The sequence below is a fragment of the Erigeron canadensis genome, chromosome 5, assembly GCF_010389155.1.
Source record: "Erigeron canadensis isolate Cc75 chromosome 5, C_canadensis_v1, whole genome shotgun sequence".
Taxonomy (NCBI): domain Eukaryota; kingdom Viridiplantae; phylum Streptophyta; class Magnoliopsida; order Asterales; family Asteraceae; genus Erigeron; species Erigeron canadensis.
In genome coordinates, this window is record NC_057765.1 from 7,397,460 (window position 1) to 7,408,738 (window position 11,279).

At 32.7% G+C, this 11,279-nt stretch overlaps 1 protein-coding gene across 2 annotated transcripts; it reads right to left on the reverse strand.

Moving 5' to 3' along the window:
• Positions 1-4,421: 4,421 nt before the first annotated feature.
• Positions 4,422-9,838, reverse strand: LOC122600378. 2 transcript variants are annotated; one of them, XM_043773087.1, is made up of 15 exons: positions 9,589-9,838; positions 8,787-8,914; positions 8,423-8,494; positions 8,240-8,353; positions 8,016-8,084; positions 7,870-7,926; positions 7,663-7,731; positions 7,205-7,267; positions 7,018-7,080; positions 6,602-6,766; positions 6,040-6,195; positions 5,839-5,919; positions 5,381-5,442; positions 5,131-5,252; positions 4,422-4,803 (listed from the first exon to the last, which is right to left on the reverse strand). In XM_043773087.1, exons 1-14 carry the CDS (start codon positions 9,770-9,772, stop codon positions 5,156-5,158), a joined length of 1,380 nt encoding a protein of 459 aa, XP_043629022.1. In that variant the 5' UTR covers positions 9,773-9,838; the 3' UTR covers positions 4,422-4,803; positions 5,131-5,155. The 2 variants fall into 2 exon arrangements, with proteins under 2 accessions (XP_043629022.1, XP_043629023.1); XM_043773088.1 differs by having other exon boundaries at positions 7,663-7,716; positions 9,589-9,837.
• Positions 9,839-11,279: the final 1,441 nt, after the last annotated feature.

Consider the following 11,279-nt stretch of genomic DNA (forward strand, 5'->3'; position numbering starts at 1 on the left):
AGTCAATGAAAATCACTTTTGAAACTTACGATAGTCAGTAGGTTTGATATTTGCTTAAATAAATTTGATTTGATACTCAATTTACAATCATAAAACAAAACCAAACGTTTTTAAGAAAAACTAGTAGGATACCACACAATGTAACACAACAATACATCTAGTGTAATTCATTCATATAGAGGTAAGGTCTGCCTACATCTTAACCTCCCCCATACACCGTTGAGGTATTGGGGCTCAAAACCCATAGAAGGCAGCACTGAGCAGTTACTTACTTACTTACTATATTTTTTTTAAATGAGATCATGTTTATTTTACTGGAGTAATAGATTATAATGGATAAAAAAATATGACGTTGGAAAACTCTAACCAACACATATCTATATACTAAATGGGTGGGAGCCATCTATATACATCCCCACATCTCCCCCAACTTATCCAATCAAATTACTTCATCTCATTTCAACTCTTTAACCTTTTTTAGTGGCAATCATCACTCTAAACCTTTTTTTCAAATTTTAATAATTTATTCTTAACATTAGAAACTTTGCATAATTAACCCTTTTTTAATTTATATGTTTTATTAATAATTAAACACATTACATAATACTTAAAATACATTACATATTAAAAGTAAAAATAATACATACTTAAACTTAACCGTCCATAATAAAAACACACAATGCTTAACTTAAAAAAACATAAGTACTGATGACGACCCTCTAGTGACATACTTCCTATTCCCTGGTGAGCGTTTAGGTCGAGTCACCATTGGTCATGTTTCGGCAATCTAACATCTTCCATGGTTTTGTCTTCACCGCAATTATCATGGTACGATTCGGCCCAAGTGCATTGGTCTTCCAACGTGTGACCGACATAAAAAACAACCTTGATTGCGGGCTTGACCCTCTTAATTTCCTCCTGCAGAACACAGACATATTGGCCTTCATGCTTCGAAAGGTCATGGCCTAGCACATGTATTTTCTATAACGTCACCTCGCAACGTCGCATTTCTCCCGTAAACATTCCATAATACTAGAGATTTCTGTATGATGGAGGGTCTTCTTTGATATCAGCCATGATTAGTGCCTTCATCTCATCCACGGTCATGCAAGGTCGGTGAACGATGTTTGATGATGAGGCCATTTGGATGTGAATAATGAAATGGAAATAGAAATTTGATTGTAAAATGGAAATACGAAATGAATTTGGGATGTTCTGGAATTGTGTTTATATTGTGAAATCAACGTTAGCCGTTTAGGGGGTAAAGTTGTAATTTATTTGAATGTTTGGCCGTTTGAGGGACTAAATATGTAAATATTTTAAAATTTGAATGTTGAAGTGACTAGTTTTGTAAATAAATTTGAATTTGAACGTTGGAGGAGAGCCATCCACTTTATCTATATATATTGTCTTCATAATCAAACCTTTCTGGCCCCCAAAAAACAAACATTTCCGATCAAATATACATACACTTTATCTATATATATTTCTATCGTCCAAATGGCTTCTTCATCAGATATCATTTTCCCAAAACCACCATTGACTGTCAATCAGGTGGAGTACAGTATAGTGGCCGATATCCTAGACCACGTAATGTTTCGAGAGTAACTGGAGACAGTTATGCATAAGCTAAATGAAAAAAAGAAATGGTGTCGAGAACAAATTTCTATTTTACAAGCAAGAGAATGTTCCGAACTTGAGTGGCAATATATAAATTATTTGCAGGGGAAAATCGACAGCCTTCAAAATGCAATTGAACATCTTGATAATGCGGAATTCGCATTGAGGGACTAGAACGTATCGATGCAACGACAATATGAGATAGTTTAATTAGTTTGTAATGTCTTTTAATTTCTAAATAGTTTTAATTAGTTTAATTTCTAAGTAGTTTTAATTAGTTTATGATGATTTAATTAGTTTTAATTTCTAGTTGTTATACTTTTTTATAAATAAAATGATATTATAGGAATTAATATATTATTTTGGTTGTGTTTTTTGAAGATTAATTTGGTATATATATATATATATATGGAAAAAAAAGGTTCAGCAGCTTTACATATTTGGTCCTTGGCACCTAGCAGTCCCTTAACGGTCATATTTGTGTTTGAATTTCTGTCACTTTTAGTCCCTCCTCCCCCAACCCTCCTTCAATCTTTCGCGAGCTCCCAATTTGCCGTCCAATCTCCCTCTCCATCTCGCCGTAGTGACGGTTGAAGCTCCCCCAACCCTCTCATCTCCCTCCCATCTCCCTCCACCATAATACTTATTAATAAATTAACAAAAGATTATATTTATAAAAAGTTTTGAAAATAATGGAAACTGCAGCTGTTTTGTACTGATTCTTACATATCTTATATGTGATGAATAAATAATCAACCCCCGAATGTAAGGGTACTTGCTTCAAAGATCCGAACAGTTACAATATAGCTGATTTGCCCATAAATAATTAACTTATAATTTTTATCATGACGTGAACTTCTGAACTTTTGAATGTATATGTATGCATATATGATGTTTCTTGGAAGATGGGAGAGTTAAATGAAGGGTTTGGAAATAGAAGAGAAAATGAAAGAACGAAGAAGAATTAGGCGTGTCGGAGAGAAAGAATAAAAATAATCAACCTTAGTAAATGAATGTCTAAGATCCAATCTTAACTTAAATTTTAAAATTTTGAATATAGTTTGACCTTAAAATAAAAGACGATATGATATTATAAGTTTTGGTTCGAATAGACTAAATACTAAAGAAAGATTATTTTTTTCTTCACTTAATCATAAAATTTATTGTATCTATAATATAACTAAAAGAGGAGGTTAGGGGTACATTTGTCACCCTAATCCCATCTTTGAGCCTGATATTCTCTTCTTATTACTCCTCTATTTTTAATATTTAATTTAATTTAATAAATGGCCGACCTTACTATTAATTAAAAACTCTTTTTATGCTAAAAAGTCTGCCAAAAATTATTTATGTATATATACAACTTAGAAAAAACCCTCACGTATTCTCAGCAAAAAAAACCTACGGCAAAAAAAAAAAACCCTATTATCGACTACCAAAAGGGTTTTTTATTTATTTATATACTTTGTTCATATTTAATCATTATTATTATTATTTAACATTTAATTCTTATATTATTGTTATTATTATCTCTTTTATTTAGTTTGTTTTCCATAATAGGTTCGTTATATTGCTTTTTCTTCAACACCAAAAAATAAGACCACATTAGTTCATTTTTTGAAGATCTTAAGCCAACACATGTTAACCATCATCTACGACTCCGTGTTATGCATGTATGGATTGTTTAAGAATGGAACAACCCGAAGAAAGTCAAAATGTTCGAGATGATCTTTGTTGATGAATTGGTATATATTTTTCAAATTATATACTTTGTTGCAAATTTTTTATTTAACTAAATTTGAAAAAAAGGGGTAAAGTGGAATCAATATTTATATGGAGTTAATTTTCATATGTTTCTTTTTTAGCTTTCGTATTGATTAAGTTGTGATATTGGTCATATTGATAATTGCTCGAATCATATTAGCTTTGATTAATATATTTTGAGACTACTCGTCCATTGGATGAGTCTGAGCACTGGTATCAATATATACCAGTGTTGTTAAAGGCGTGCGCCCAGGCCGCCCAGGCACAAGGCGATGGCGAGGCAACACTTTGCCACCTGATAACCTAGGCCCAGGCCCACCAACAATTTAGGCGGCAGTCTACTATTTTCCATAAAACCCTTTGGCACCTAAAAACCCTTTGGTTATCCAAGAAGTGTATTAATAGCATGTCATAAATCACGTTTATATATTCTTCCAAATATCAACATCAAATCATCAATAAGAGTATATCAACATCAAATCATTCTTCATCAACATATTCTCCCTTCAACTTCAGGTCAATTTTCTTACTTTTTTCTTAAAACTATTTTTTCTTACTCAAAAGATTTTTCTAACTTAAATTTTCTTTCATATCATCTGTTAGAGCCAATGAATTAAGGTGGTAATGTTTCTCAACATCCTAAATCTAAAGACCCTGGGTGGAAGTACAACAAATGGGCATGGCATAGTCCGTGGTTCTATTTAACTTTTGTCAATGGTTTTGAACTTTATATGTTTAACAATTTGTCTAAAACTTTTTGGGATTAATGCATTATGTGTTATTTAGATGGAATTTGCTAATTTGAATGACATTTGGTTTGGTTTTTACTTTAGTGCGTTTTTTTTTCGCCTCTCGCCTTCGCCCCATATAGGGTCTTTGCACTTTGAGTTCACCGTCGCTTTTAACAACTATGATATATACATACTCGAGCTTTATAGTATATCAGTTTTACCATGAATTAAAATAATCTTATATTATTCCTTTTACTTTAATATCTATTTTATTATAATCAGCCTTGATACAAACATACAGAGCAATTTAATGACCAAGAAAGACTTAGTTGCTATGTTATCAGCGGTCACCAAGATTCTCTTAATTACTTCGTCCAGTCGAAGAATACATCCACAAAACAAATACATGTTAACTTCCTCTCCTTTTCTTGGTGTTAAAGAAAAAAAAGATACATCGCTAAAAAATTCCAAAAAATGGACGATTTAAGAGGTACAGAAATGCTGTTGCATTGATTTCTATCTTCTTCCATACTTTTTTTTCAATTTACAAAACATTCTAGTCTATCTTGTAGTATTAACATACCAGTAATTTTTTGAATCTATGATTCGGCTAGAGTCCTTTTACCATTCTCGATGTAATCCACCACAAAAGTATGTCAATAGCAACTGCTATGCGCTCAGGATTATACTGTTTATTTTCAAAAGGCAAAAGGATCAGAACGGTAAGAATAAGACTAACAAGTAATTAAGAAGGAAAAGAAGAAATAGGTTGGTAAGCAAACCCCGCCTGCCTCTTTCTGACATGTTTAAATTAAACACCCCGCTTTGATCTATAGAAGATTTTATCTTTTATGACTTTGGCTAAGGTTTTTTTTTTTTTTTTTTTTTTTTTTGACCTATTTGAGATTAACATAATCTAAACTTACAACGATATGGGCTAAAATCACGGCATCTAGTAGATAAAGATCATGAAAGCAAATAGAAGACCATGCTTAAAGGAGAGAATGAAACGAACATTAGAATACAGCATTACAGCCCAACTATCTTGATAAGTTTGTCTTGTCAGGATGCACCCGTCTTGCCTTACGACGTGTATGACTTGTATGGGGACCACGCGTATGCCTTCGTGGTTTTTTACTGCACAAGCAAGAAAATCCACATTTACACACCAGACTCATATAAAAAGTTTAAGATCCTCAATACATATGCATTTAATTAAACTCGAAACAATCAAAGACAAGTTTTGTGGTGGAATCCAAAGAAACCTGAATAAAGTCGCCACCCAAGAAAGTATAATCAGCACAGGGAAAACCATAATAAAAGAGGCCTACATCAGTTACATAAGATGTTGTTAGTTACACAACCATATAAACCATGTTTTAACATTAGGGATGGCAAAATGGATGGGTTGATAACAGGTAACTTAACAGCACGGGTTAGGTTGAGCTGAAACATATATTGTCCTATGTTTTTAATTAGTGTGTCACATATAATTACAAAAGTTATATAATTTCAATATTAATCTATAACTTTAATCAAAATGACCTAGCACAATTTCCAACAATATTTGACCCAACTCCTTTCACAATATGTTTTTCAACTTTCCCATTAAAAATAATATATAGCCCAAATCAACCCATTCATAAGATAATGGCTAGAAATTGCCACTACACAAAAAATGAAACAAGAAAAATGAATGAATAACATATTAACTGGTTCGTACCATAAACCACACCAACTCATTACTTGCAACAGAACGTGTAAATTCATTCTGCTTCAGCATTTCGTGAATATTAGCATAGACCTTCCAAAATAAATATTAAATCAGCCATTCAGACAATTAATTAATTGCCTTGATAAGACCACCAGCGTTTTTGTTATCATTATCAAAAAAGAAAAAAAAAAAAAGAAGGCAGAAGTTTACCTGGTGATGGTATTTTAGGGTGGTCTTAGATAACCTTCTATAACCACGAAGAACTTTCTTAGTGTAAGGCTTTAAGAACATGTGTGCCTTTTTAATATGAGGTCTCAATGTGTTCGAAAGCTGATTGATGTAGGGATTTATGAACTTCTTAGCTTCCTGAAACAATACGGAACAAGTTTTTAAGTTTTAACACAATTTATATTCATATATAATACTAGATATGAAAAAACGGTTGGTGTGTCTTTGACCCACACTTTTTTGTTCACTTTAAATTTCTTTAGATAACTAGAACGTTAAATATGATTCTAACACTAAACAATAGTAATCTTATCTTCTGTATGAATATTAAGAAGGTGCAGGCTTTAAAAGTAACTTTGGAATTGGACCTATTTGAGCCATTAACCAGTATCCTTTTTAGTTAAATATTATTTACCGCCTCACTAGATAAAACTTGTGACCCAAATCGACCCATTTAGTAATAATTGGGCCAATATTGCCACCTCTAATAAATAAACACTCCCACAAATCTAAGAATCAAATGAATGGACAAAACCTACAGGACCTTAACGTACGGATCCAACATAGTTTGTATGTTGGTAATGTGAGGCCCTAGCTTTTCCCTAGAGTCATGGTAAAATTCAACAGTCTTGGCAGTAAATATTTGCACATGTGGTTCCATATCTGTCACAAATGTAAGCCACTGCTCCTTTATGGTAGGGATCCACTTCTGCAAATACGAATATAATCATTAATAGTAGAAAGACCAGTCAAGAAACAAAACTTGGTGAAAAGAAATAAAAGCCTGATAGAAGTTCTGAACAAAAAAGTAACCTAGCCTGGCCAACCCGTACAAAAATTTAAAAAGTCCTTTTTGACCCGTTACCCAACCTGCTCAACCCACAAATTTGCCACGCCTAGAAAATACAGAGCTTATGCATATTCAGAGCAGCAACTATAACTTTATGGAGACCAACTTACCATGTGTGCCTCCTCAATGTAGGGTTGTGCCCAAATTTGCACTTGAGCTTTTGTTTCCAGTACCTACAAACAATGTTTAAATCTTGTAAGAAGATGCATGACCAAATGTAATTGGTCGCTAACAATAACATGTCTACTGCAATCACAAAATTCGTAATTATATTAAAATAACAAATGACTGGAAAACCTTTTGAACTGTAATATCCAAAGCTGGTCTTCCATATACATTCCAATGAGTTACCATGACAGACTGCACATTGAAAACAAGATGCATGATCAGATGAAATATTCCAATTAAGCCCAAACCACAGAGAGCAGAGAGATAGAGAAGTAGCAATTCCAAACCATTTACTTGCAGAGTTGATTCCAATTTTGTTTTACTTATAAACAATAAATTTATAATGGACAAAATGATAAAACAAAAACAGATCAAATGGGTTGAACGGCTTAAATTTCACCCAAAGACAAGTTATGTTGTACTGACCTATTTCAGGTAAGACACAATATTTATAGGAAATCGGACAAAGAGTGTTTCAGGTCAATCCAAACAAGACTAATGCAAGAAGATTTCTCGTTTTGACATGTTACCCAGCCCACCATTGGTTCAGCTATAGATATGCATGTTACAATACGTAGAATACATACCTGATAGTGAACTAAATAAACTGACAGCCAAGGTGGTAACCAAGACTCATAGACCTGATGCACAAACAGCTTATATACGATAAGCGTTGGTAATTAATAAGAGCAATAAGATTACTAGAAACTAAACGCAACTGAAGAGTAAAGAGAACATCTAAATATGGAGAGATAAATCAACACGCAATGACAATGACAGTTGGAAGCATATACCTCTGCCAGTTTCTTAGAGTGCCTAGCACCTATAAATTGGGCTCTGATTCTTTCTTCCTGGAGAATTGAAGATACATTGGGCTCACACAAATCATCTAAACATTTTGCCATTTTGGAATACTGGAAAACCCAAGTTTTCAACATACCTCAGCCTTCTGTAGAGCAAGTTCTGTATTAAAAATTATAATCTTCTGTTCTTCGTTAATCCTCTGGAGCTGTAAGAAGAGAAAAAAATGAAACGAAAAAGAAAGATTTATAAACATACCAAAGAACAAAAATTAAAATACTTGTATGATCAGAAATGACTGCCTTAACATAATCTAGTTTCTCAAATTTCTGGTTACAGAAAAAGAATATATTTCATGGTTACCTTTTCGAGTTTCTCGTTCAATTCTGCAATTTTACTCTCAGCAATATTTATTCGAGCTTCCATTTCATCCCTTTTTATGCTTTGTTTTGCAATTTCCTCATTAAGAATTTCAACCTATAAAACACTGTTAGAGGTATAATATAAACGTAACTATGCATTCGTCAATACAATTACAAACATCACCTGCTTTTCAAGTTCACCCGCCTGTGCATTAGCCTCGGCCTCTTGTTCCTTGGCATCAAAAGATTCCTTTTTCTGCAAAAACCGACTCATTTAAAAATAAACTCTAGTTTTCTAATCAAAACTCATTGCATACGATTACTAAACGGAATCAAGTTAAACAAAGGATGCTAGCAAAAATCAAAATGTAGCTAGCAACTACAAACGGAATTAATGGGTCATGATTCATTCAACTATTAATGTTTAAAATCATAATTGGCCGAACATGAATACAACGAACAATAGACTAAAACAACAACATCAAGTAAACTACACACACCGCGTGACTAGTAACAGTCCGTAAGTAAATACTTAACGAAAAGCGAACCTGCAGGGATTGAATTTCGCTACGTAAAGAGGCCAAACTATTTGATTTCTCAAGAACAACGGTCTCCAATTGTTTGATTCGTTCGTCTTTGGAATTAACTTCACGGCTCCTTTCATCAATGCTGGTCTCTGAGAACAACAATGTTTTATAATTCCATACAATTTTTATTTTCACAAGTTTCCAGTAGTAAATTATTAATAATAATTACACGAGAGCAAGTACCCGCGCGTTGCGGCGGTGAGATGGTGGGGTGATACTTAGGTCATAGAGTATGATAGGTTATAGGAGTTGATATGTCATAGAGTATGATAGTGAAATGCCTTAGTCATACGGGCTCCGCCCTCGGATTTAAAAATTTGTCGAAAGTATATCGAATGACATCTCTAATGAAAGAGCATGAAATTTTAAGAACACCCATACAATTTATAATTTATCGATGTACGGTTTTTGAGATAAAAAATTTTGAATGAATCGGAGGAATAAATGATTTATGGAGAAAAGAGAAAAAAAATGATTGGTTGAGATTTGAGGAGACAGGAAGGGTATTATAGTTATTTTAGATAAATATAAAATAGATAGAAGGGGCATTTTGGGAAGTAATAAATATCTGCTTTATAATATAATAATAATAATAATAATAATAATAATAATAATAATAATAATAATAATTTGTTCAAGTGGGGTTTAATTACTATCTTGGGAAAACTAACTACTAACGACTAACAATTTCCGTAAAAAAAAAAAACTTATAATAATTATAATTATAACAGGGAAAAAAATGTTAAAGAAAAAGAGAGGGTACCTAAAATGAGGATTTTTGCAAGAAGTTGTTGATGCTTGATATTGAGAATGGAATCGGAATCGGAATCAGAATTGGAATCAAAATCATTATTGGTATCAGGGAGGGTTTGTGAAGAGGATATATTGAGAAAGAAAATTAAGAGGAGGGTTATGGAGAGTAAGCGACGTCGTTTTGGTGCCGCCATTGGAGGTACGGTGAGTCAAAAATGGAGCTGCTATTGAATTTGAATGTTAGTACTAGAAAATGTATCTCTTCGGATTTACTAGAAAAATGTATCTCTTCGGATTTACAGTAATTTTGGACAACCAACCAACCAACCAGGGAAATAAATTATCACACCTTTCTTCTTACAATGTTGTTGTTCTTTTTTACCTCGGTCATTTTTTTTCCCCTGTATACATATATAATTAATTAATGACATATTAAATTTATATAATATTATAAGTTAAATATTTAACCAAGTAAGAATTAAATTACTAAAAATATGAAGTTACATTATTGGTCGTTTAGATTCCGGTTAACAGTGACCAGACAATTGAAAAATTGATACATCATCTATTAGAGGTCTCGTTAAGTAAGGTTTTTGTTTCTTTGGATGTCTTTTATTCATCCGGATACGTCTGCATTATCATTGTAATTGTGTTTTCACATTTTGTTCAAATAATTTAGTTATACACTAAAATTACTAAGCAATTTAATTAACAATCTATATATTGCATGTTGTGTTAACTGTGAAGTCCCTCACTCGATGGTTTAACCAACAAGGTGTACAATAACAAGTCAAGTATGTACTAAATTGGACTAGTATTGCTTTGAATATAAATGTAAGAATATAAATAAAGCAATAAAGACTTAAGTAATAAATAAAATAAACAAGTATGTAAATGGTGAAACACAAATGTAATTTTCATGTGTATTTATTTATTGATGTTAAATAAAATACAAGGTTGTTGCGGAACCTAGATATCTAAACAACCTATGAAATACAAGTGATCTATATTTGCTAAATAAACTCCTTGATCGAAATACTTAAAGTTGTGAAGCATAACTGTTAAGATCAAGAGTATTTAGGCAAATGCACCAAATTACAAAAGTGATTTGGACGAGGGAGATGACTTGGTATTTATAGACAAAAAGAATTAGTATTTAATTCTTTTTGCCCACTAATTCTTTTTGCTGTACAAATAAGGTTTCATGCATTTAAGAAATATAATATTTATTCCTTAAAAGCATTGGTTAAAGTACATGAATAAAGTCAATATGATGTGACTTGTAATACTTTAACCAACCACCTTTACACGCGTGTAAGAACTTTTAACAAAGGACAAATGGATTGTCCGAATAAAAGCGTGCAAAGGCAAATAAGTCAATTCCTTGTAATCAGTGTTCAGACTTGTAAGGTCTAGAACACTGAAAAGGACTCCAGTTAGTAGATCTGGTAAGACTGCTAGTGGGCCCTGCCATTTGTCAGTCTTTTTTTCTTCAGACTTCAGTCTTCGACTTCAGTGAGAATGTCTTCAGTGGAAAGATTTTGACTGGAGTGGAGTCCAGTGAACCAATCTGGTGGAATCCAGATTCCTATACAAGTAAATGGTTCACTGACCTTCTCATAATTTCTGAACAAATCTTCAGAGGACTCCAGTCTTCACGTGTGGAGCAAGTCCAGTAAATCTGGACCTAACATTAATCTA